This window comes from Ambystoma mexicanum, chromosome 2p (genome assembly GCF_040938575.1).
Source record: "Ambystoma mexicanum isolate Mex_15411 chromosome 2p, UKY_AmexF1_1, whole genome shotgun sequence".
Taxonomy (NCBI): Eukaryota; Metazoa; Chordata; class Amphibia; order Caudata; family Ambystomatidae; genus Ambystoma; species Ambystoma mexicanum.
Genome location: NC_090923.1, coordinates 654,393,355 through 654,420,534, shown reverse-complemented (window position 1 = coordinate 654,420,534; position 27,180 = coordinate 654,393,355). Strand labels below are relative to the sequence as shown.

The following is a 27,180-nucleotide window of genomic DNA, read 5'->3' as shown; positions in this document are numbered from 1 at the left end:
AGAACCAGTGCCTTACAATGGTAACTTTAACCTAAGGGGGCAAGTGCTCCAGACTGCATAGGAGTACTGTACAAATATACAAAATGACATTATTACATCACACTAGCGGAACTCATGGGGTCAAGTAGGGAGGGTGGGGAGAGGAATGCGTGAAGCTCCCTCTTTGGCTTGTAGGTGACGTTGAAGTCAGACGGATTGTGATGGGCTGCTGGTTCCAATGGAGCGGGCGAGTAGGGAGAAAGAGTGAAAGCCGGATGAGTCAGAAGGTAGCAAGGTACAGTGCGGTTGAGTGCAAAAGAGGAGTGGAGCGAATGATATGGTCAGTAGATAGAGGTACAGTCACCCAGGTGCTGAAGAGGAAGACCATTGATAGCTTTGCAGACTAGGAAAGGGAACTTGACAAGGGAGAGTGGTTGTACATGGAGAGCCAATCATCATGGTATCAGTAGGTAGACGTTGGGGAGGATCTAGTTAGGTTGTAGAGAATGTGAGAAGCAAAGTTGAGGACTTTTTTCTAGAAGGAGGAAGGAGGACAACAGAAGGCCAAGGTGTAGGCATGAGCAGTTGTCAGGTTTGCTGAGAGCAAGGATGGAGATTAGAGTTTACTAGCACGGTTAGTCAGAAATAGTCACATGTTCTAAACAGCTCAGCGGGCTAGAATGAGTAATAGAGGCGATGGTAGTGATGAACTGTTGCAGTCTGCAGGTGACTATGAAAGCGAAGCCTGGGGTTCCGAGCCTTGGGTGAAGAAGTAGGAAGAAAGAACATTGGAGAGGAAGGGAGGGGGTGGCATTGAAAGCTCAGAGCAAGATAACTCGTTTCGAACAGTTCAGGATTAGGCAGCAGAGAGCCATGCAGTGACAGATTGTTGTGCAAGAGTATACAAAGCCATATGCAACTAAAGGTGGCAGAGTAAAATCCTATAACATGATAAATGTTCATCTTATGGAGTAACAACTGCAAATGAGATGCTCTGGGTAAAAGGGCTGCAGGCTAGATGGCACAGCAGCTTGGCACTCCACCAGTGAGATCTGAGTAAGAGCCCAGTCAGGCTTGACTGGCAATATATGCCCATATGTGACTCTCTCGAAGAGTCATCCAGTGTATCCATGCATAAGTGGTCCCTGACTTGCCTAGACTTCCATTGAAGCAGGTCGATAGAGGTGCTACTCGTGGTAGGTGGGCTGCCTGTGAACAGGTGCTGCGCCATTCCCTTCCCAGTGGTGTGGGCCTGTGTGTGAAAGGGCTATAACCAGCCAGAGGCAATATCAGGTTGATGTGCCTACTTTTAGATATTGTACTAAATATAAATGTACAGGAGATAAACAAGAGCCCTGGTTGAGCTGCTGCCATCTTGATTCTTGCAGGTTTAATGTGGATTTCAAGTCTGGGCAGTCCAACGATGCGGACATCGCATTGCACTTCAACCCTCGCTTTGACTGGTTCGACAAAGTAGTCTTCAACAGCTATGAGAATGGAGCGTGGGGCAACGAGGAGAGGAAGAGTGATATGCCATTCCAGAAGGGGAAATCTTTTGAACTTGAATTCAAATTCGCCAAGGATTCCATCCAGGTAAAAGGGGAGGCGCTAGATATGGAACCCTCGTCGCCCTATTCGTTGCAGCCATAAGTAAGGAATGAGTCACGTCCTGTAGCAGGAAAGAATATGACAGGAAAAAGAGGTGCAAGGCACAAATGAGACAATAGGAGTAGTAAGCATATTGACATGGGAAGGTGGGACAAGCGGGGATGTGAAGGTGGGTGCTGGGGAAATAGGTGGCAGCCCAAAAGGCCATATCGAAGGATTCCAAACCTGCTTGGGAAATTTGACTGAGACATCAAAGTAAAAAACACACTTTTTTGTTTGGGTTATTAGGTGTTTCTTGAGACACCTATAAGCCAAAACTATTGCATTAGAGTACAGATAGGGAGAAATGGAATATGAGGAGAGACACAAAGCTTGCAGGTGTTGTTTGGTTATTTGCCCACACATTGCATGCACCTGGCCATCCAAATTCCAACGGCCATTCCCACACAGTTCCTGCCCCTCCCTACCCAATACACCTACTACTCATGGGAACTCTTTGGGCTCACTTTATTCAAGCCTTACCATCAAACTTTGCTTTGCACTCGAAACGGGTGCCAGTGTTTTTTCAAAGAATTCTCCTAAGAGTTAATGACTTAATTGGAGTTGTAAGCCTGCTACTCGTGTAATAAAAATGTCTTAACCAGGTTTGACTTCAGTCACTTGATTGATGAACACTCTGCTTGTCCTTCACTGAAGTCCTGCTAAAAACAAGCATTGGGAAAGCCAACCGCTGTGCCTGGCAATGGCCTGTGCCAAGCCTATACAAACGCCCAAACTGTTGGCATTGCCAATGCTTGTTTCTCTTTGTTGTTGCATGGAAACTTCAACTGGAAACCCTTCAACCAGCAGTCACCTTAACCCTGCTAGCAAGGCCAAAAAGCGGACAACTCACCCTGAGCAATGATTTCCTGGTGGTTTCACACATCATTCTTATCAGCCATACCTCTGTTTACTAAAAAGGTTCATCGATCACACGTCTTTACTCTCTTCATAGAAATTGTTTGGTGGAAAGACATCCTGTCCTCTTTCTGTTGCACTGACAGACAGACTTCTGTGGATGATGACTTGCACACAGGAGGAACAGACGGTTTGCTCCTTTGTGGACCCTCAGTCACGTTTCTATGCTTGTTGAGGGTGATGGCCCATTAGCAGACTCGCTAACAATCGGCAGTAGGCCTTCAATATCTTAAACATCCATTTGTCCTCTACAAACTTAAAGGCACAACCTAATCCATAAGGGCATTCCCTGTGGAAGATAGCCCAGATGGAGTCCTCATCATACAGAGACACCATCCAGCTTCACCCCGCATTTTGATAGCACACACAGGGTGATAGTTAGGGAATCCAGAGTTGTTATCCTGTCAGCTGAGAGGTCTTCAGCCTGTGGCTCACCAGATCTTTTGGACTACGTCTCCCATGATTCCTCACTATTGACTGTGCTGGCTGATGGTAGTTGTATTCCAAAACATCTCTAGAGCCAAAGGTTGCAGAAGCCTGTACTAGCTCCTTCTACGCGTTTAACTGTGTCCTTTTCTCTGGCCAAATGACTGGCCTCACCTCCATCCATGTTTGCTGTAAAGGTTTTCTCCCCATGTGGGCAGTGCACATAACCTTGCCACCCTCCCAGAAAGCTGGCCTGTGCAGTCAAAGATCTTATCCTCACATGATCTGACTGTTTTTGCTATGCAAGCAAGAACCCGAGGAATGAAAGAAACGTATTGCTGAGGTGCTTGCAATGGTGACTGCCATGGCAGGTCTCCACATATCCCACTGCACACTCCGCATGACCAATAAAAGGGTTTCCCTGCTCACGTGTGTTAGTCGCTGATCTTTTGGTGCCAATTGTGAAAATGGATCCGAATGAGCCAGAAACCGCGTGACCAGAGAAATCCTCCCCAGACAGTCCTTCAAGAAGGTACGCGCATGAATCTGTAAGACGCACACCGAAACGCAAGCCACCTAACTTCGGGCATTTCTGGCTGCAATGCTCCCATACAAAGGGCCTGATTCACAGAACGTTACCCTATGGCATTGCACCATTATAAAACACTTCCATGAATCAGGCCCAACAACTCTAAAAAGTTTCCATAAAGCAACCAGAATTTGCCGCAAAGTATTCTGCATTGTTGAGAAAGCCTGGAGGCTAGTCCACATCCCATTGCATCTCAAGAACAAGTGGACACTCAATTTTTTTTATTGTGGTGATCTGTGCATGCGTCACACGCAGATGAATGGTGTCAGCGCGTATCGGGATGGAGGTGGAAACAAACAATAGTTGGCGGAAATGGAGGTGGTGGCTGCGGCTGATCTGAGAGTTCTCCTGGGCAGTTAGTGAGTGATTAGTTTGGTTAGGTATTTTAGCCCTTTGATCCTAAAAAATGTGTGTTGGTTTAAGCAGGGAGTTTAGATCTGGTTATTCACTGATAGAGTCAGTAACATTGAATAACAGCTGTGTGCCGTTATCATAGAGCTGAAAGCAGTCAATGTAGTTGTTTAGTATGTTGGTCACGGGGAGCGTTTACAGGTTGACAAGTGCAGGAGAGTTAAAGAACCCTTGTGGAACTCACGACTGAATGGGAATCGGGTGAACAGGAAGGTCCCAAGTCGATGATTCTGGAAAGATTCAGTCCAGCGATAGGCCTGAGCCGCATGGCTCATCCAGTGGTGTTGCCTGGTCGAAAACATCTGCTGTTCTATTGAGACATGGGCCGTTGATCATTTGGAGAGTATTATACCTGTTGGTTGCCATTCACCACCGTGCCCACTAGCTTTGTCTCAGTACTTCGATTCGGCCAAAACCCAGATTTTATTTCTTGGTAAGGGCAGAGTGATCCCTTATATCTTTGTAGTCGAGTTGTTGCAAGTCTTCATATTATCTTGGCTGAGAAAGGGAGACTTCATATTGGCCAGAATTTGGACAACTCGGAAAGGGGGTTCTGCATTAACCTTTTTGAGGAGCAGTAGAATTACTGCTCGTTTCAATTCTTTGGGAACTATACCAGTCTGGAGCCATGTATTTCAGAGTACAGTGTGATGAGGCGCCAGTGAGCAGTCCTGGTCTTTTACGATGAAGGTTGGGGATGGGTGGCAGAGAGTAGAAGGTGCTTCCGGGTTCCTTATCAGGTTCATAATGCCTACCTCTGTATTCAGGGTGAAGGAGCAGAAGGTGGTAACTCTGGTTGAGAATGGGGTGCTTTATGGTCTATCCCAGTTTGTGTTTAATTGAGAGGTTGTCAGTTAAGAATGCGGCCTGTTTCTCTGTCAGTTTTAAGGACGGTTGTTCAAGAACAGATAGGTGTTTGTTGTTGTGGTAGTGCTCCTTTGCTTTTTGGAGGCTTCCAGGATTCCGTTGTTGGAGTCATCATGCTTTCTTCATTTCATGGCTCACCGGTAGCCTCTGGCATGTATTTGTTAAGGTAAGGCGACCTTAAAAGTAGGTGTTCAACAGTTTACAGTCCAACCTTCTACCTGTTCTTTTTCGGGAGGTTCCTTCTAGATTGTACAGTTTGCTGGACCTTATGAGCTGGGATTTAGCTCTCTTTGTGGACACTGGAGCTAGAATCTCTTTTGTGAAAGCGAGCTCTGTAGAGAGGGTTTGGAGAACATCCGTATGGGAGTTAGTTGCCATGGTGGAGAACATCCGTATGGGAGTTAGTTGCCATGGTATATGTAAACAGAGCTTTGGAAATACTGCTGAAATCTCCCACTGGTATGTTCCTGAGTGGTCTCCAAATGATGACATCATCAGTTAGAGTCCTCTAGTTATTTTGATTGTTGGGCAGCATGATTTGGTGGCCTCCAACAAGTGGTCAGACCAGAATATTTTGGCTAAGCTTGGTTGGCTATGGATACGTTAAGAGATCCCAGGGGTGATTCTGAAGGACCCCAACCATCCAAAGCTTAAGCTCACATGTTACGAATATTTGGTGGTTGGCGTTTTGGTCACAAAGGAATTCGAGCTGCTGGTTTGGCCAGGTCTGACTTCTTCCTGGTGGTCGATAGGACACGATTATTGATGTTGGTGGTTTAGAATCTAGTATGCACTTAATCATAAGAGATTCAGATATTGGGCATTGCTTAGCTGGAACAAATGTGCAGTTGAGGCCCTCTTGTTAGAGAAGAGCCACTACTCCAGTTTTGTTGCAGAAGTGTAACAAACGTGAGCTCTGGAATGAGCCATGAGGACTTTGAATGAACTTGCCCAAGAACTGAGAGGCAAACAGACTTCCTAACAGTGTTAGTGTGACACAAATCACATGTGCTGTGTCAATAATAATGTAGGAAACTAGTCCCTGACAAACGACTGGGGAGCTTCAGGGCTCTTATTTCAGTTACTGCATCCCAGAGCAGGCCACCGGCGTGGTAGGAAAGATACATGAAGGACAGACACACTGGGCACACCATCCCATTCAGCTCCCAGGCACCAACTGACTCTCACAGAACATTCAGTCAGGCATTCCCCAAGCAACCTCTCAACATTCCACTCAGCTCCATGCAGACCTGCCATGCACTCCAGCAGCACACATTCACAAGATGCAGCAAATACTCTAAGGATACCCGAGTGTGATACCTACTGGAGACAGAAAGCAAATGGAAGAGGCATAGCACTTTGGTCTTAGGATTTAGATGGGGCCCAAACAATCTTGATACCGTTTCCAAAAATGGCAACATCTATCTTCTTAAATCACATTCTGAGGTTTAATGGGATTGCTGCTTGCCTCCCCTGCTTATAAAAGTATTCTACAGTCTGTGAGGCAGAACAAACCTGCATATTTTGGGGCATAGAGATACTATATTGCTCACGCTGAATGTCGCACAATTTCTCTTCACACAGGTGAATGTGAATGGATCGCCTTTCTACAAGTACCAGCAAAGGATGCCACTGAACGGTGTTAAGTGCCTGGCGGTGGCTGGGGATGTCAGCATTGAGTCCATCACCTTCAGCGGAGTTTCTGGAGGATCTGGTGACTATGGTGGATCAGGCAGCCATGGAGGATCTGGTGACTATGGGGGATCAGGTAGCCATGGAGGATCTGGTGACTATGCAGGATCTGGAGGATCTGGTAACTATGGGGGATCAGGCAGCCATGGAGGATCTGGTGACTATGGGGGATCTGGTAGCCATGGAGGATCTGGTGACTATGCAGGATCTGGTGGATCTGGTAACTATGGAGGGTCTGGAGGGTCTGCAGGCTCTGCAGGATATGGAGGGTCTGGAAACTCTGGAGGCACAGGAGGGCATTGGGGATCTGGGGGATCTGGAGGGTCAGGAGGATATGGAGAGTCTGGTGGATCTGGAGGGTCTGGTGGGTCTGCAAGTTCTGGGGCATATGGAGGATCTGGAAACTCTGGGGGCACCGGAGGACATTCGGGATCTGGAGGCTATGGTGGATCTGTAGGCTCTGGGGGGTCTGGAGGGTCGAGTGGATCTGGAGGTTATGAAGGGTCTGGTGGATCTTTAGGCTCTGGGGGATATGGAGGGTCTGGAAACTCTGGAGGCACTGGAGGACATTGGGGATCTGATGGATCTGGAGGCTCAGGAGGAAATGAAGGATCTGGCAACTCTGGAGGATCTGGAGGCCATTGGGGATCTGGTGGCGATGGAGGCTCAGGAGGACATGGAGGATCTGGAAACTCTGGAAGATCTGGAGAGACTGAAGGACATTGGGGATCGAGTGGATCTGGAGACTCAGGAGGAAATGGAGGACCTGGAAACTCTGGAGGATCTGGAGGGACTGAAGGACATTGGGGATCTGGAGGATCCAGTGGAACAAGTGGTGTGAGTATGGGCATGGGGACAGTGATAGAGAGGCATGCGAACTGGGAGAAGGCAGGCATGAAGAGGAGTAAGTGGTGTGTGGAGAAATCAATAAGGCTGCTTAAAGAATGTGTAATGTGAAGGCATTGAGTGATGGGGAGAGGTGAGACATGGTGAGTGATACGAGATGGATATACGGGAGTACCCGTGTAACAGTGATGGCTGAATGATGCAAGTCCCTCAGTGAGTGGTGTGGCGGAGCAGTAATGAGGGGAAAGTGTTGAGGGATAGAATGGTTGAGGAATGGAGCATTCACGAGGGATGTGGGACAGTTGCTAAGGGAGGGATGCATAATGCTTACGGGATAGGTTGATCAGCGCCTTGAAGCAGAATTCACACCGCTTTTAGCACACTGTTTTATCAATCTCCGACTGTTTGCAAGGTTATTAAAAACCTATTATTTGGAAACGCTCTCTGCTTTAACCTAAAGCCACTTGTCTATTTCCATAACCTTGGTTGGGGTTTTTTTTTTAAATTGGTTTCATTGTTTTTTGTGAAACCAACTGCCTAAGAGCAGGCTGCAGGTCTGTATACAATAATGACTGGGGCGAGGTGCATTTATCACACGTGTATATCACAAAGTGGAATGTAGAGAGCTCTTAATCTGGTCCATGTCAGTTGTCGGATGCTCATCCAGTTCTGATTATGCTCCCATCACTTAGCCTTCTGGTTCCTGTGGTCCTGCAGTCATGGTGGGAAAATAAAACGACACATGATACATAGGCAGGAATGCATAATGATGTGAACTGAAAATCCAGCACTCTCTGAACATCTCAACCCCGGCAGGGAAAACTTCAGAGTTTTGTTTCTGCATATTTGTGTTAAAACATATCTAAATAATGAAGATTCCCCCTGCTAATAGCGCAGGGAGCTCTTGATTCTATTAAAGACAAGGAGGCGAGCATTAAGCTTCATCTTCATTATTTCCCACTCTCCAGCAGTTTCAACAAATATAAACTTTTGTAAAACTTTCATTTAAAATGTAACTTTTTTTTTAAAAAGAAAACTTCAAGTCCCATCATTCCTGTAGTCCCACAGTCTCTGGCCATGTGACCTAGTCCTTCCTGTTCTACTGTCCTTCCTCTTCTTAGACTGCTCGAACTGCAATCCGTCTTAACTGCATAACCAACTGGTCAACTTGCGCAGAACTTCCTGCTTTGTGCTGGGTCGATCTCTCACATTCGAACTTGCGAGCTTGCTCCTGACCCTTTGATCTGCTCAGGGCTTTCAGCCGTTCTTTTGCTCATCCCCTAATTCTAGGAAAGAAACAAAACGTAAATGTTAGGACGGGGAATACACACCCTATTCTGGAAGGAATAGTCCTGTTAATTATCAACAATGCATCACATCAATTATTTCCTCATTGCATCAACTTGTGTATTCGGGACGGGAATTTAATGCTCGCCTCATTGTCTTTAATAGAATCAAGAGCTCCCTGCGCTATTAGCAGGGGGAATCTTCATTCTATGTCAAGACGGAGGCGAGCATTGAGCTTGTTCAAAGCTTCGAACCACCGTCTCTGCTATTGAATTTATCGGTCTAAAATAGATTGTCCTGAGCGTTGTATTGCTAGCCCAATCTGCTGCTTTCATAATGTGTTGCAACGCTGCGCCTTGCCCTACTGCTTTCGAGGCCATCACCCCTCTGACTGAATGCATCCTGAATTTGGACATGTCAATTCCTGCCAGACTCATAAAATCTCTGACCCATCTCGCTATGGTGGCTGTCGCTATTCCTCTATGCGGTTTCCTGCGCGCTATTAGCAGTTGAGTTATTCCTGCCGGCCTGACTTCTGCTGTTCTGTTCTTGGATTCTTTAATACATGTTGCAACGCACCATTTAGGGTGATCTGGCATGTATGGGTATGTAATCGTAGAAGAATCTGTTTTCTTCCTTCTGGCTAAGTTGACTGTCACTCCCTCTGGTCCATAAGTCTTTCGATTTATCTCCAATGCTTTCACGTCTGCTACTCTCTTGCATGATACCATGCACAGGGGCATAGCTAGCTTTCCAGACAACTGACCCAGGGACAAATACTTGTTGTTGGGCCAATCTGCCAGAAACTTCAGCACTATCGATACGTCCCATAGCGTGTCGTATCTAGGTTGTGGGGGTTTCCTAAATCTTATCCCTTTCAATAGTTTTATCACCGCTGGGTTCTCGCCTACTGGAATCCTTTCCAATGGCAGATGTCCTGCCGAGATTGCGGACCTATATACTCCTATAGTCCTGTAAGCTTTCCCATCTTGTAGCAGTTCCGCTAAAAAATGTATTATATCGAATAGAGGGGTAGAAACGGGATGAATATTTCTCCTTCTGCATCATGTCGACCACCTATTCCAAGCTGCGTCGTAGCTCCCTCTGGTAGAGGGTGCCCAAGACTCCGTGATGAGGCTCGCAGCCTGCGCCGACATTCCCAGGAGATTCCAGCGTCTCCTGCTATCCTGCACGCCATCAGCGGTAGTGTCCCCTTCACTCTCAGTGGGTGATATGACCCAGCTGGGTCTGTGAGCAGGCTCACTTCTTGAGGCAATAATCTCGGGTAGTCTATCAACAGCTCCATGAGCGTCGGGAACCAAACTTGCGATTTCCAAATCGGAGCCACTACTATGAGGCTCGCTGCTTCCCTGCGCACCTTCGCTAGTACCCTGCTCATCATTATAAATGGCGGGAAGATGTAGAGCACCTGGTCTCTCCAATCCTGCAGGAAAGCATCCGCTCCTGCTGCTGCTGGGTCTAATCTCCAGCTGAAAAACCTCTCTTTCTGTGCGTTCAGTCTGGACGCAAAGAGATCAATGTGAATCGGTCCCCACAATCCTTCCAGCTGTCGGAATGTGCCCCGCTCTAGCATCCAATCGCTGGAGTCCGAGAGGTATCTGGAGTTCCAGTCCACTATCACGTTCAACGATCCTGGAAGGTACTCGGCTATTACTGAAATCCCTGATTCCAGACAGGTGTGCCAAAAGTCTTTGGCTATCTCTGCCAACAATTTGGATCTCGTCCCACCTAAATGATTTATGTACCTGACTGCTGAAATGTTGTCCATTTTCAGCAGAATACAGGAATTCACTTTCCCTTTGATAAAAGCCTTGATCGTAAAAGATCCGGCTAATAGTTCCAGACAGTTGATGTTCAGCCGGAGTTCTTCCGCACTCCACCTCCCTCCTGTCTGAAGATCTCCGCATCGGGCTCCCCAGCCTGCTCGGCTGGCATCCGACTCTATCACCAAGTCTGGACGGTGCCGAAAATGGCTCTCCCGTTCCAAGCTTCCATGTTCGCCAACCACCACTGTAGTTCCGTCCTGGACTCCTGATCGATGTGAACTAAGTGGTGATAATGTAGGCCCTGTTGTAAGTGTCTTATTTTGAGCCTTTGCAGAGCTCGATAATGCAGAGGACCTGGAAAGATCGCTTTTATCGAGGCTGCCAATAAGCCTACCACTCGTGCTATGGTACGGAGGGATATAGCTGTCTTGCTGAGGCATGTCCTCAATTCTCTCTTTATGTCTCTGATCTTCCTGCCTGGAAGCTCTAGAGTTGCTGCTCTGGTATCTAAGATGAACCCTAGGAATTCTAATCTCCTGGCTGGTTTCATCTCTGATTTCTCTTGGTTCACTAGGAATTCCAGAGACGGCAGGAGCTTCACCACCCAGTCTGCTTGATAGCGGAGCGTTTCTTTGCAGCTGGCCATCAGTGGGATATCGTCCAGATATATAATCATACGAATCCCCTTCTCCCTGATCGCTGCTGCTACTGACTTCATGATCTTCGATGATCTTCGTGAAAGCCTACGGCGCTGATGCCAGCCCAAAAGGCATTGTGGCAAATTGCCATAACTGCCCGTCCCAGTCGAATGCCAGGAAGGGGCGAAACTCTTGGTGTACTTGTATCGTCAGGTATGCATCTTTCAAATCTATTCTCACTAGCCAGTCGTCTTGCCTGAGTGTATCCCTGAGCTGATGGGTCCCTTCCATCTTGAAATGGTTGTAGACTACCCATCTGTTCATGTCCTTTAGGTTTATCACAGGTCTTACTTTGTCCTTCCGATGGACTAAGAACATGCTGCTCACAAATTTCGGGAATGTCTCGCATCGCTCTATCGCTCGCTTCTCTGCAAGCTTTTGCAGTTTTGCGTATAATAGCTTCTTCTCTGTGTGTGTCGCGGCTAGTGGACAGGGTGTTTTGCTTTGAATAGGGGTCCCTATGAACTCTATGTGTATGCCTTTCACTGTCTGAAGGACCCAGGCGTCATTGGAAAGCGATCGCCAGTTTTTCCAAAACCTCTCTGTCCTCCCCCCCACCGGTGGGTATACGCAAACTCTCACCTGTGGGGAAGTTCTGTCCCCTTCCCTGTCCTCTGCCTCTCCTCCCTTTTGGGAAGCGACCTCTCGGTGGGAAGAAGGAGTCCGGTTGTCTGTTCTCCCAGTAGTTGTTTCGATTTCCCTGAGGCCTTCTGAATGCCTGGGAGCGACCGGTCGCTCAGCCTCTGAACCGACCGTTCCCACCAAAAACTCTCTCGGGAAAGATCTTCTTCACAGTCCTTGCGCCTATTCTAGGGAGGCATATGTTCCCACGAACCTCCCCATTTCCTTGCCAAATGTGTCACCAAACAAGAGTCCTTGCGCCGCCTTGCCTGCTTCATAGGACGAGAGATCTCCTAGTTTCTTTTCGATTTTAAGCAGGAGGCCTCTTCTGCGCTCTGATGAAATTGCGCAATTTGCGTTGCCTAAAAGGCATATGGCCCTCTGCGTCCAGTTTGCTAGGACTCCTGGGTCCACTGCCTCACCAGTGTCCTTAGCACGTTCCGCTAGATCCATAATTTTCGCTAGCGGACCAGCTATGTCCAGGATCTTTTGCTGGCAGCTTTTCCAGGAACGGCCTATCTCTTTCCTGGGATCTCTGTTCGATTTAGCAATGAAGGAGAGCATTTTCGGATCGAGTTCCGGGGCTTCCGCCACCTTGCCCGGCAAGTCCGGTCTCGGACACTCCACTCTCATTCTCTGTCTTACTTCCTTCTCTAATGCTTTACGCAGTCTTTGCGTCATGTATTTCGTAACCCTCTGTGAGGGTACCCATTCTGATGATCTGGGATTTCTTATCTCCTCAAGCTGGAACATATCAGAAGTTTCATCCTCTTCTAGGTAGTTCAGCTTCCTGAGCCATTTCTTCGGAGGAGGCTGACATTCCTCGTCCTCTTCATTATCTGCTTCCTCCTGAGAAGAGTTTGTGGATTCTTGTGTTTCCTCTTCAGGGAAACCTTCCTCTATGTTGCCCTTATTATCGTCCCCTGGGTAGGGGGGTCTCGAGGCTCGACACCTGCGATTTCTTCATGAACGCTTCCCTTAGTTTGCTGAAAGCGTCATGAGCCTCTGGGGCCTTAGAACCTGCCCCTTCAATTTGGCCCGGGGGGTCAGAATAGTCTTCGCTCTTCCGGGCCTTGTTACACCCCTTTGGGCCCTTTGCTGAGACCCTAGTGGACGTGCTTTCTTCGGTGCTTAAGTGTTTCTGGCTGAAGAATTGCTCGATGGTCTGGAGTCTCTCCTGAAGGGGTTTAACCCCCTGAGCCACTGCCTCTGTCAGTGAATCCCCCAGCACTTCCTTAAAACTATAGGCCAGGCCCTCATGGGAGGCTGCCTCCTGTTACTCCTCACTCCATTCGAAATGGGACATTATAGTGCTGTCAGGTGCCTTAAATACCTTAGGAAGGTGTAGTGGCACGTCCACTGATCCACTCTGTGAGGCTGCACCTTATCTGCCCTCAGTATGAGTTGAGCAGTAATTTCCTGGGACTCTTACACTGTCCCTCGTGTAGATTCTACACTTAGTAGTGTCTTTGAAGCTGAAATCAGCTAATTAAGATAAATCTGGAGCTTATTACTGCTCCGTAGCGAAGCGATTGGTATGTGTGCTCCGAAATCCTTGTCTGCACGGAGTTACCCGTGTTAGGCCCCACCTACCCGAGGGTGGGGGCTCCTCTCGTCTGAGCGTATCGCTCTATTTCAACTGAGGAAAATGTCCTCCACACGCGCGCTGAGTTTATGAATTGGCTCAGTCCCCCCCAAGGGTGGGGGCTGGAGCTCATAGGCTGCGCTGCGAGCGTGGAGGTTCCCGCTGGCGTTGTGGATGACGCGCGAGTGAGCGGGAAACACAGGGTTTCCCCGCTCGCGCCTAGCCCCGCCTCCCCAAGGGTGGGGGCCTGCCCGCTCCCAGCGCGAAGACGCGCTGCGGGCTCAACGAACCTTCCTGAGGGGAGTCTGCAGGCCCCTGAAGTGCTGGTAGTGTGGCACGGGGCTGCAGGGTCCCTCACGATCAAAATCCAGACATACAAATATCACGCTGCGCCGCGCGCGCGCTCCCTGATATGACAGAATGTATAGAAATATAAATAATCACGCTAAATCATTAAAGTCAGTACTCCAAAACCGGAGCATATGAAAAGGTTACTTATCTCATGGAGAGCAGGAAAAGAAGAGGAAGGACAGTAGAACAGGAAGGACTAGGTCACATGGCCAGAGACTGTGGGACTACAGGAATGATGGAACTTGAAGTTTTCTTTAAAAAATGTTTTTAAAAGTTACATTTTAAATGAAAGTTTTACAAAAGTTTATATTTATTGAAACTGCTGGAGAGTGGGAAATAAAGAAGATGAAGCTTAATGCTCGCCTCCGTCTTAATATAGAATCTACAATGGTAGCGCTCTCTTTAGTGCCACTCCTTTTCCCTCATTACTCTTAGGACCAGAGCATTTTCTCTCTGAAGACTGAAAAGGATTGATTTTGAAGCCCACATACTGATCCTGCTGCCGCCCCCCTTCTCCCCTTCCCTGACGTGTTTGGTACAAGTCACCCTTTTCCTGTGAACCCTTGGCTATTAAGGCAAAGGTTGCACCGTAAGACTCGTGCCTTTTCCTCCCATTCTGGAAGTCATCCCCCAGGCCCAGATTGTTTAGGGCTTTTAAAAAAAAGAACTGTGCAGAAAGCATAATATGTCGGTGCAAAACTAGACGATGCAACAACAGAAGATGCAGTTTGAAGGGCAGAAACCATCAAACAGTGTAACTAGGAATCCTTGCAGCTCCACTTAAACCAGGCTATCTGATCCTGGGCACATCAGTCTACCTAAATGAGGCTTATTTTTCTTTACTTACAAAAAAAGGATAGCTTACAGGCGATTCTGGTGTGCACTACACAAAAAGCCTCACTACTACAAGGTGTTATAGGCTGGGGTGTTGGTCCTTATATATAGTTTTGATCATGTTGGTAGCGAACACCACATCCTGAATTGTCGCTCATCTTCCCGAGGCAGTGGTAGGTGTGGAGTTTCCGTTCACCTTTGGTAGAGAAAGCCACACACTTATCCTCAAAATGTGGATAACATTTCCCGTCTTGGAAGGATAGCTCAGGGGCAACGTGCTCGCCTTGGAAGCATGACTACGGAGCAACACAGGTTCGATCCCTGGTTCCACGCTTAGAATCCTCTGGGTATTAAGCAATAACCTATCATATCATATTCTTGGAAGACAGAATACTTCTATGCTGAAATGTTTTAAGTTAAAGACTCCCGTGAGCAAAAAAAACTGGATACCAATAGTTAGGTAGAAAACCTGGGATTTCTGCTTTTCACATCTGAAACAGCGAAGAGGGCAGCCTAGTAGTTGACAAAGTCTCCATATGGCCACGGAGTGCCGAGGGAGGGGCTTCGGGAGAGGTTTATGGAAAATAAGAAGACTTGCGAGGCTACATTACTGGAAGTCATATTCCTGACTCTTGCTCTGGAAACTTTATCTGGGATTAAACTCCCAAAATGGCTTAAGTAATGCGTGGGCAGCTGTGTGCGCCGCCTGGAGATGTGGGAAGGTTCTGGCTAGGCTGCCTGCCTACCTTTGCCACGGCACCCTTACTCCAGGGGCTGCCGGCTCCTGCCATGCGGTCGCCACCTGCCCTGTTTGTGCAGGGGACAGTGAATGAGCACAATGGCCTAGTCTAGGGCATGAGGAATGCTTGCCTCTGAGGCCTGGCACTTGCCACCCGCTGAACATTGCTTTAGTGGTGCCACACCCACCCAGGCCATGGGCTGCCAACTGCTGCTCCCCCTTGTGCCTCTGGGAAGTTGGGGTGGGGGATGGGAGTTGCCTATGTCGTAATGCTGCTAAGAGCTCGGGTGTGCCTGGTTTTGCATGGACCTTTCCAGAATTAGGCCCCAAAGAGTTTTAATTTAAAAACCCATCCCGGTTTTAGGAATGGATTGGTGACCACTGCAAAGATGTAATCAATCACGGTGACATTCCTTGATGATAAACAGTTATCTTGCTTTCAGCTATCACTTTTGTCACGTACATCACTTCCACCCCAGACATGTCAAGTTTCTCGACCTGGTGGGAGGGATATTTTGCTCCAGGAAACAGGAGAAAGGAATTTTACCCATAGGATTGCATTGGGGTTTTAATTATTTTAGGCGGGAGCGAGTGCTAGAGTTTGTCTCCCTCTGCTGGAGACTCCCACGAGTTGCGGGAGACTTGGCATGTCTGTTCAGCGGGTAGGCTCAAATCCCCAACTGTTCTCTTCACTGCCATGCATTTACTGATTGCGCCACAGGGTGGGTAAGAAACACTCACGGCAAAGCCTATGGGCCTCATTACACGGAAGGCGGTGATCCAGGGTGCTATTAGCACCCTGGACCATGCCGGTAAAATACCGGCACCGCCTTGGCGGGAAGGGGATTTACCGCCCCATTCCAAGGTTGGTGGGGCGGTAAATCCCCCTTCCGCCATTGCCCTTCCCCATTCCCATTTCTGCCCCATAGGGCTCTATGGGAATGGGGAAGGCGCTAATTACGGCACCGCAATTTTGCGGTGCCGTAATTAGCTCCGAGGTCCCTTAGCGGGTTGGTTTTTAACGCCTGCAAAAAGCAGGCGTTAAAGCACCAACCCGCTAAGGGACCTCGTAGTAAGGCGGTAATGGTTAACGGTCACCGTTACCATTAACGGTGGCCGTTAACCATTACCGCCTTCTGTGTAATGAGGCCCTATAACATGTTTTGTGTCATAGCCGAATCTGCAGTTTATATGGATGCATAGAAGTATTGGAAATTGTACCCATTTTAATGTGTAATCCTACCCAGTGGGGTGGGGTGGATGGGATGGTGGCACTAGTCCTACTTTTATGTTTGTGGCCTATCCCGTTTTTTCATTTTAAAAATCTGGTCACCCTAGGTGTGCCATGAACCCCGACTAACCCTTATGAGAGGAGCATGAGGTAACAAATGTTATGCCCGCTAACAGCCCCAGGGGGTTGAAATGCTTTGTCCGCTGGTTTAGGATTCAAAATGGTGACTTGTGCCTTGCACACATCTCTGTACAAGGCAGACCAATCAACTGCGCTTCCTTACAAAATGCATTCAAATGATCTTTGTTTGTTAACATCTTGGCAGGTGGAACACATGTGGGTTGGCAAGTGTGGCAATTCTTCAGGAGGAAAGCTATGGGGGCGTAGCCAGTGTGTTACCTGCCACCAGGTGCCTGCATGTCATTTGTCTTGATGTCACTTCCTGTCATGACACTTCCTATGAGAGCAATAGAGTAAAAGGTTGCGTTTGAAAGCTTGCACCGCCCTCTAACTCACTTATTGTGGTGTGGCCTTTTTCACAGGAGTGTGTTGCCCGTTTAAGAGAATGGGCCTCATTACGACCCAGGCAGAAAACCATGGTGCTAATAGCACCATGCTCCATGCCGGTAACTTACCGGCTCCGCCATGAAGAAAGGGGGAATTACCACCCCATTACAAGGTTGGCAGGGCGGTAATTCCCCCTTCCTCCATGGCCCTTCCCATTTTTGCCCCATAGGGCTCAATGGGAATGGGGAAGGCGCTAAGTACGGTACCGCAAATTGCGGTATGTACTTAGCACCAAGGTCCCTTTGCGGGTCCCTACTTTAACGCCTGGCGTAGACCAGCCGTTAAGGTCGGGTCCCGCAAAGGGACCTCGTAATCAGGCGCTAATGGGTTAACGGCGCCGCAGCCTTTTACGGCGCCGTTAACCCATTAGCGCCAGGGTCGTAATGAGGCCCAATTTGTCATGACTTGGTCATGACTCAAATTAATAAAAAGGGGTTCTGGGTGCACGTGCAGGCAGTGCAGCCAGAGACTGACAGAGTGTTTATTTGGTGTCTGTGTCTCATTGTGTGCTGAACCAGCCATGCGATCACAGCCTTTGTATACCCCTTGGACTGTGTGCCCACTGTGCCATGGGCTGAGTGCGCTGGGTGCCCCCAGTGCCTGTGTCCGGTTGGGTGCCCCCAACCACTGCAGGGTGATATGCTACCCTGACGGAAGCTGCGTGAACGCAGCGAACCTGAACATGCTGGATGCCCCCCATCAGTTGCGTGTCCAGTCTGGGTGCCCCGAGCCGAACACAACATTGGCTACGAGGAGTTCGAGCCCCCGTGCCCTAGTGAAGCAGCAGCCACCGCCGGAGGAGAACGTGTGTGTGGCCCGGCCTGGGTGTTGGCAAGCGGCCTGGCTGCCATCTAGTGTGTCACTGTGCCGTCAGGCCCTAGGTGATCCCAGATCCCATTTTCCCAAGTGTCCTTGTCGATTGAACTGTAACCTGATTCTGCTTTGTATTATGTACCATGTTTGTAATCTAAGAGATGCGCCCGGATGCCCCTGGGCCTGGTGCGCTATACAAATAAATAAAATACAAATAAAATACAAAAAAAATACAGACCCACCGGCAATGATTGCTGTGAGTGCCCCGTGTCGGTGTCTGCGGCGCCAGTGATTCTGCTGCGCTGCGTGATCTCTGAGTTTTCAGTAGACACTGGGTAATAGGGGAAGGTGCAGTCAGACATCGTGCTGGAACCATGGCCAGTGTCCTTCACAGGAAAAGAAGCAGGATTGTTTTAATTGTTTATGGTGCACGTTCCGTGTGCTGTGCTCCCAGGTACGTAAGGGGCATCAGATAGCATCTGGACATTCAAGGAATACAAGGGTGTTGGAGGGGTGAGACGGATTGACACCATTGCTCTGGTAGTAGGCAGTGTGGAATCCAGGGGGTTGCGGCGCCCAGTGAATGCTTGTGTGCCCCTTGTGTAAAGGTACATTTTGGTGCACAGTGGCAACCCGCTGGCACGTGTGCAGGTTACACCTACATCTACGACCCGCCATGGGGGATGAAGAGGAAGGTGCCCAGGAGGCTGGTGGGGCATAGCAGCAACACGGACAGCTAGCGGCACTGCATGCATTTGATGTGGTGGGAGCACCTCCCTGTCTAGGACCCCAATGGTCAGCATAGGTGGAAAACCTTGAACTGTATTTTGAGGCGGTGGAGATTAAGGAGAAAGCAAAAAAGCCAACTTTGCTATACTCAGCAGGCCCTGCTGTCCAAAGTTGTTCAAAACTCTGCGTCCCAGGGATCAAATATATGCCGCCGCCATTGCGACACTGAATGAATACTTCCTGTCCATGATTAACTGTGATTATGACTGGTTCAGGATGAGACGTGCGAGACAAGACCAGGAGCTAGTAGAGATACGAGCAACTGCCATGGACGTTTCGAGGCAGCAGTTCAAGTAGGAAGCCCCCATCCCCATGCAGCAGGGGAAACTGGAGGAGGTGTGTGTCGTGGGCAAGTGGCAAGGAAGCAAGCCAGAAAGAAAAGGGGAGTGGCCACTGAAGGAGACAGGTGCAATTCTATGCCCGCAGTGCGGATGGGGCCTGCTGCAAGCACATGAGTGCCCGGAACAAAGGTCATACGTGCAGGAGGTGCAAGAAGGAAGACCATTTTGCAAGCGTCTGCCAGCCCCATCACTGGCTAGCCCAGTGGCGCCAGCAGCGGGGAGTGCCTCAAAGGATAACACTAGACAAGCAACAGGAAAGAGCCCGTCCTGACCAGCCGTGGCCCAGCTGGTGGAGCCAGAGAGAGGACACTCTGGCTATGTAGAGGACGATGATGATGATGTGTTCTTCCTGTCCTGCACCCAGGCAAGGGCTCAGGGGCATCTCCATCAAATGCGGGAGGACTGTAGCATGGTTCCCCGAGACGAACAGGTTGAAATATAGGATCGCCAGGTGCCGAGGGGGTTGTAGTGATCAGTTACAATGTTAATAGTATTGGTGTGCGGACTGGAATGCACTAAATGTTGCAGTGCTTAGTTACATGGTTCGTAGTATTGGTGTTGTGGACTAGAACGCACCAAATGTTGCTGTGCTTAGTTGCATGGTTCATGGTATTGGTATGCGGACTGGAATGCACCAATGTTGGGTGGTTACAGTTACGGGGTCAGTGTTACTGTTGTTCTTATCATTTGGTTATGGGAAATGGGGAGTGTGGTGTGGCCCCGTTAACAGGAGTGTGTTGTTTAAGAGAATGAGTCATGACTTCATCATGGCTCGAGTTAATAAAAAGGGGCTCTGGGCGCGCGTGTAGGCAGTGCAGCAAGAGGCCCAGAGAGTGTTTATCCAGTGTCTGTCTCATTGTGTGCTGAACCAGCCGTGTGATCACAGCCTTTGAATACGCCTTGGCCTGTGTGCCCACAGTGCCAAGAGCTGAGTGTGCTGGATGTCCCCAGTGCCTGGGTCCGGTCGGGTGCCCCCGACCACTGCAGGGCGCTGTGCTACCCTGATGGAAGCTGCATGATCGCAGCGAATCTGATCCTGCTGGGTAACCCCATCATTTGCGTGTCTGACCTGTGTGACCCGAGCCGGACACAACACTTAGCCCCACCAAATCGAAAAGTTGGGACTCCTGCTTGTGGGGGGTGCGTGAAAAGAGGATCAACTAATGGTTTCTTGGAAATAATGCACAGAAGGGGTCCTAAATTTGGCCCTAACGCCATCAATTACTGCTCACGTGATTCAGATGATTAGGTACACGCTGCCTGGTTGCTACAAAATATGGATTTACTTGAGGCAGTTTATAGCGTTAATTACAATGATAACATAGATATGTTTCACAATCGTTCAGGGGAGCGTTCCCTGGATAGCACGCACGTTTCCCTGCCACGTGACGGAACATTGACGCTGTGGCGTCTGGACAGAGATAACGAAGCCGATAGAAATCTGCAGACCAATAGAATACGGGTGGCAGAGCACACACAAGAGGCTCTCGTGATCTAACCGCTGTGAAGAAGCCCATTGACCCCTGTTTCCCCTCCGCTGCCTTGATGCGTTGCAGATTGTTCAATGAACAATTGAAGACAATGATGGGCACATAGCAAGGACCGTGCAATCTGTTCGGATAGAGCGATCCTTGGCTCTGCAGCCCTTGGAATCTGGAGGAACCCAGCATGACGTGTCAATTAGTCACGTGATGATATGATTATTATTGTTAGTGACTGCTAGCTGAGGGGCACATGGTCGCTGCAGGCAGCTTAAACGTGCAAAGGACAGACTGCAGGAGAATACACAGTCGATTAGTTTCGGCCACTTATTTGTGTCCTGAATCAGGTGACTTAGAATTTGGGTAATAACAGGACCATAGAGCATCATTTTAGTGCTGGGCTCGCTCAATAAAAAAACGAAATTTAACATGACGAAGAATATGAGAACGCTCGAAATATCCCTGCAGGGGGACTGATCCAGGGTTAGCAAGAGACCAGCAGAGTATTGCGATGCGCCCCTCCCGGACAAGGTAAGAAGTTAGCAAAGCCTATACGGGCCTCATTAAGAGTTTGGCAGTGCATTAAAACCCCATTGTTTTTTGTAGAGGAGATGTACTCTACACAAAACCATTACTGCACACGATAGGAATGATATGCAATTCCCAATTGAGTCCTACGTGGAGCAAGGCAAGGGTGTGAAGGACTCTGAAACATGTGGGCCCTTCTTGTTACAACAAAGTGGCATTTTTCAGCATGGTTCTCAGGGTGAAATAGCCATGCCGTCACATAGCTCATTGGTTGACTGAGCTATTTCGGTAGCTTTGTAACACACCAATTGAGTGCGTCAGAGCACTTGAGAGTAGAGGATTAGAGGAAAGGAAGGTTGAGAGTGGGTTGGGAAAGGAAGCACGGTGAGGATATGTAATATGGCACGTTCCGTTCTACCCTGCCCACCACCCGGGATGCAGGTCATGCCTGCAATTACGGAGACAGGAGACAACAACTTTTTATTTTATCATAATGCCCCCTTCCTTCTATGTCCCCCCCTTGTTCCCGCCTTCACCCCAAACTGGTCCCTCCTACATAACGAGGCCAACAGGCTTTATAACATTGTGAAACGGTAGATGGAGACAGAGAAAAAGGACAGGGTGACAGTGAGGCAATATTTTTCAACAACAACTAGTTACATTCCACAGTAACCAGGTTACAGCACTTTATGTGGATCAGTCAGATAAGAAGGTTTTGTAAAGTAGAATTTGTGGTGCCCTCCTGAATTTCACATGATCATTCCTGAAAATCAGCAAATTAGGAGGCTGTTCCGAAGCTCCGGTCGCTTTTAGCAAACGTGTTTTTTTGCAGTAGATTGGTACTTGGTAGGATAATGCTGCCTGCAGCCAATAAACAGAGGGTTTCTTTCCATGCCATGATGCGCAAGTGTGTTTGAGATAGAGCTGGGTTCTGGGATCCAGTAGGCACTGTAGGAGTCACAGTGAATTTTTTATTAAACGCATTCATGTATAAGACATGGTACGGAATTTAAATTCATTGTTGACGTAATGGTAATTCTATTGCCCGAGGACCAGTCTGTCAGTTGTAGCTTGCTGAAGTCTGCCATTTTTGAATAGTTCAAACTTTGCCCTTAGTGGTGATCATCCAGGAAGCATGAAACCAGGGTTTTTGGGGACCATCAATGTCTGGTAAATAGATTTCACATGGCACCCCACTTCTACGTATGCCCATTACAAAAACCATCTGAGGTTCAGAACATGATTTAAGGCCAGTTTGTTTAAACAACCCTTTGACGCTGGACTCCATGCCTTTGTTGTGCTCCTACCCTGCTCTATCAATTACTGTTGCTCATTGGGGGGACCTCTACAAGCGATCGCCTGCTGGACTTTATTTATTTATTTGAATAGCTCAATACAAACGCACAGAGGCATGGGGGCGCTTAACAAGACGAACATCAAATAACAAAACGAATACAAAGAACAAGATCACAGCGCAAAAAACGAATGAGCAGAACACGATAGTTTTCAATCCACGTTTGAAACTGGTGAGCGATGTACATGCGTGCAGATCCGGTGGGAGTGTATTCCACAATTTAGGAGCTGCATGAGGGAAAGATCCCTCTGCCACACAAGATTAGTCGGTGGAACAACCAGGAGAGATATGTTGTTTGAGAGCAGTGTTCTGCGGGCAGGCAGCCATGAGATACATTTGTCTAGGTTCTCCGGTCCTTGACCAAAGAGGTAACAATGGGTTATACAATGCATAGGAAACTATATCCAGCCGCTCACTGGTAACCAATGCAAAGCTCTTCTAGCAGAGGATACATGATATGTTCTAAGAAATCCTTCCACAATGTGTACAGCATTGTTCTGGATGACCTGTAGCGGGAAGCGTTCCCCTTTGGCAATCCCTAATAGAAGACTGGCACAATAATCCAGCGGGTATCCTATAGTGGCGCATGCCATCAAGGCACAGTTGGAAGTTTTCAGGAAGGTCTGAAGCTGTGCCAATAGTTCATATGATACGGTGTACACGAGACCAGACTGTTCACCTGCAACTGCATGGTCAGCTCTTGGTCGAGGGCGATTCCCTGTCCATCCTGCTTGGCTATGGGCGTTTGGCCATCCACTTGCTGGCGCTGTGTCTATCCCTTGAACTGTGGCTCCCCCACCTGTGAGACATCAGTCGACCAATGGGTGGTCCCCACCCACCCAGCCAGCATCTCTTCCCAATTCACTTCCTCATGGCATCCAGGGTCCAGGTTCTCGTCCATTACCTGCACTTATGCCATGACATGCCTTCCTGCACTCACTCGTGTGCACTTCTCCCAGTCACTGTTGAATGTAATTGAGTGCACGTTTCCATGGTCCCCTCCCATGCACTTCCGGATATGAATGACCAAGGGCGGTGAACGCTCAGTCTTCCTCCTCCATCCTCTTTCCTCAGGGCGGCCAGAAGCCAGCCTGTTCCCATTGGGTGCCTGAAAAATGAATACAATCAGCGTCCCTGCAGACAGATGGATCAGCCCCCCTGTCCCTTATCCCGTGTGGAGGGAGCAATAGAACACCCCCGTAGGTTTGCATGGAAAGGATGTGCAGAGCACCCACCTAGGAGGAGAGTAAAGGAGCACTGTACAGGAAAGCTCCTCCATGCACCCAGCATGACCATCACCCTATGACTGCCCTCCTATGAGCACAGCCACATTCCCCTGATGTCATCCATGAATAAACACACACCGCTGTGACATTGTGCAGCCTGCCCATTGTGTGCTGTGGCTCAGTGACCGTGGTTGGCTGAGTTGTCTATTGTTCCTGCCCCTTCCCTGAACCAGGAACCTTACCCTTAAAGAGAACTGGTCAGTAGAGCATCTATCGCAGTAGGAGACCGGCCAGAGGCTGCAACGTGGCGGATCAGGAGAAGGGCAGCGTGCATGGGGTGGAGCAGAATCGGAGCTGAAAATGAATTTACCGTTATGATAAACTAAACTGGCTGGCCTACTCCTTGACACACCATCAACATGGGGTAGGCTGAGTGAAATGTGAGTGGGTTACTTGGACTATGACAATGGGATTGCATAAACTCTGAGGACATGACACAGAGTGTGGTAGATTGACTGATGATGGCCCATGTAATAGTAGGACTAGATAGACTGCAGGCACCCCCTGTAATTGGAGGGGTAAATTGACTGCAGGCACCCCATTTAATCGGTGGGGTAGATGGACTGCAGATGCCCCATGTAATAAGTTGAGTAGATTGACTGCAGACGCCCCATTTAATCGGTTGGGTAGATTGATTGGGTAGATTGATTGCAGACGCCCATGTAATCGTTTGGGTAGATTGATTGGGCAGATGGACTGCAGACGCCCCATGTAATTGGTTGGGTAGATTGATTGGGTAGATTGCAGGTGCCCCATGTAATTGGTTGGGTAGATGATTGTGGGTAGATTGACTGCAGACGCCCCATGTGATCGGTTGGGTAAATTGATTGGGTAGATTGATTGCAGACCGCCCATGTAATCGTTTGGGTAGATTGATTGGGCAGATTGACTGCAGACGCCCCATGTAATTGGTTGGGTAGATTGATTGGGTAGATTGATTGCAGGTGCCCCATGTAATTGGTTGGGTAGATGATTGTGGGTAGATTGACTGCAGACACCCCATGTGATCGGTGGGGTAGATGGACTGCAGATGCCCCATGTAATCGGTGGGGTAGATGGACTGCAGATGCCCCATGTAATCGGTTGGGTAGATTGATTGCAGACGGCCCATGTAATCGGTTGGGTAGATTGATTGCAGACGGCCCATGTAATAGGTTGGGTAGATTGATTGCAGACGCCCTATGTAATCGGTTGGGTGGATTGATTAAAGACGCCCCTTGTAATAGGTGGAGTAGATTGAATGTAGACGCCCCATGTAATGGGTTGAGTAGATTTATTGGGTAGATTGATTGCAGATGCCCCATGTAATAGGTTGAGTAGATTGACTGCAGACGCCCCATGTAATTGGTTGGGTAGATTGATTGTGGGTAGATTGACTGCAGGCACCCCATGTAATCGGTGGGGTAAATGAACTGCAGACACCCCATGTAATCAGTGGGGTAGATTGATTGCAGACGCCCCATGTAATAGGTTGGGTAAATTGATTGCAGACGCCCCATGTAATCGGTTGGCTAGATTGATTGCAGACGCCCCATGTAATAGGTTGGGTAGATTGATTGCAGACGCCCCATGTGATTGGTTGGGTAGATTGATTGGGTAGATTGATTGCAGTTCCCCCATGTAATAGGTTGAGTAGATTGATTGCAGACGCCCCATGTAATCGGTTGGGTAGATTGATTGCAGACTCCCCATATAATCGGTTGGGTAGATTGATTGGGTAGATTGATTGCAGACGCCCCATGTGATTGGTTGGGTAGATTGATTGCAGATGCCCCATGTAATCGGTTGGGTAGATTGATTGGGTAGATTGATTCCAGATGCCCCATGTAATAGGTTGAGTAGATTGACTGCAGACGCCCCATGTAATCGGTTGGGTAGATTGATTGGGTAGATTGATTGCAGACGCCCCATGTAATAGGTTGAGTAGATTGATTGCAGACGCCCATGTAATAGGTTGGGCAAATTGATTGCAGACGCCCCATGTAATCGGTTGGGTAGATTGATTGCAGACGCCCCATGTAATAGGTTGAGTAGATTGACTGCAGACGCCCCATGTAATCGGTTGGGTAGATTGATTGCAGACGCCCCATATAATTGGTTGGGTAGATTGATTGGGTAGATTGATTGCAGATGCCCCATGTAATAGGTTGAGTAGATTGACTGCAGACGCCCAATGTAATCGGTTGGGTAGATTGATTGGGTAGATTGATTACAGATCCCCCATGTAATAGGTTGAGCAGATTGACTGCAGACGCCCCATGTAATCGGTTGGGTAGATTGATTGCAGACGCCCCATATAATCGGTTGGGTAGATTGATTGGGTAGATTGATTGCAGACGCCCCATGTAATCGGTTGGGTAGATTGATTGCAGACGCCCCATGTGATTGGTTGGGTAGATTGATTGGGTAGATTGATTGCAGTTCCCCCATGTAATAGGTTGAGTAGATTGATTGCAGACGCCCCATGTAATCGGTTGGGTAGATTGATTGCAGACTCCCCATATAATCGGTTGGGTAGATTGATTGGGTAGATTGATTGCAGGCGCCCCATGTGATTGGTTGGGTAGATTGATTGGGTAGATTGATTGCAGACGCCCCATGTAATCAGTTGGGTAGATTGATTGGGTAGATTGATTGCAGACGCCCCATGTGATTGGTTGGGTAGATTGATTGGGTAGATTGATTGCAGACACCCCATGTAATCAGTGGGGTAGATTGATTGCAGATGCCCCAGGTAATAGGTTGGGTAAATTGATTGCAGACGCCCCATGTAATCGGTTGGCTAGATTGATTGCAGACGCCCCATGTAATAGGTTGAGTAGATTGACTGCAGACGCCCCATGTAATCGGTTGGGTAGATTGATTGCAGACGCCCCATATAATTGGTTGGGTAGATTGATTGGTTAGATTGATTGCAGACTCCCCATGTAATCGGTTGGGTATATTGATTGCAGACACCCCATGTAATCGGTTGGGTAGATTGATTGTGGGTAGATTGGCTGCAGGCACCCCATGTAATCGGTGGGGTAGATGGCCTGCAGACACCCCATGTAATCGGTGGGGTAGATTGATTGCAGACACCCCACGTAATAGGTTGGGTAGATTGATTGCAGAAGCCCCATGTAATCAGTTGGGTAGATTGATTGCAGACGCCCCATGTAATAGGTTGAGTAGATTGACTGCAGACCCCCCATGTAATCGGTTGGGTAGATTGATTGGGTAGATAGATTGCAGATGCCCCATGTAATAGGTTGAGTAGATTGACTGCAGACGCCCCATGTAATCAGTTGGGTAGATTGATTGCAGACGCCCCATGTAATAGGTTGAGTAGATTGATTGCAGACGCCCCATGTAATAGGTTGGGTAAATTGATTGCAGACGCCCCATGTAATCGGTTGGGTAGATTGATTGCAGACGCCCCATGTAATAGGTTGAGTAGATTGACTGCAGACGCCCCATGTAATCGGTTGGGTAGATTGATTGCAGACGCCCCATATAATTGGTTGGGTAGAT

At 48.5% G+C, this 27,180-nt stretch overlaps 1 protein-coding gene across 1 annotated transcript in view; it reads left to right on the top strand.

The window, feature by feature from the left end:
• Positions 1-27,180, top strand: part of LOC138566650 (PE-PGRS family protein PE_PGRS45-like) — a 162,042-nt gene that overhangs the window by 91,915 nt on the left and 42,947 nt on the right. The window contains exons 3-4 of the mRNA XM_069644201.1: positions 1,368-1,572; positions 6,422-7,366. Of these exons, the coding sequence (XP_069500302.1) occupies positions 1,368-1,572; positions 6,422-7,366 (1,150 nt within the window). The remainder of the gene's footprint in view (positions 1-1,367; positions 1,573-6,421; positions 7,367-27,180) is intronic.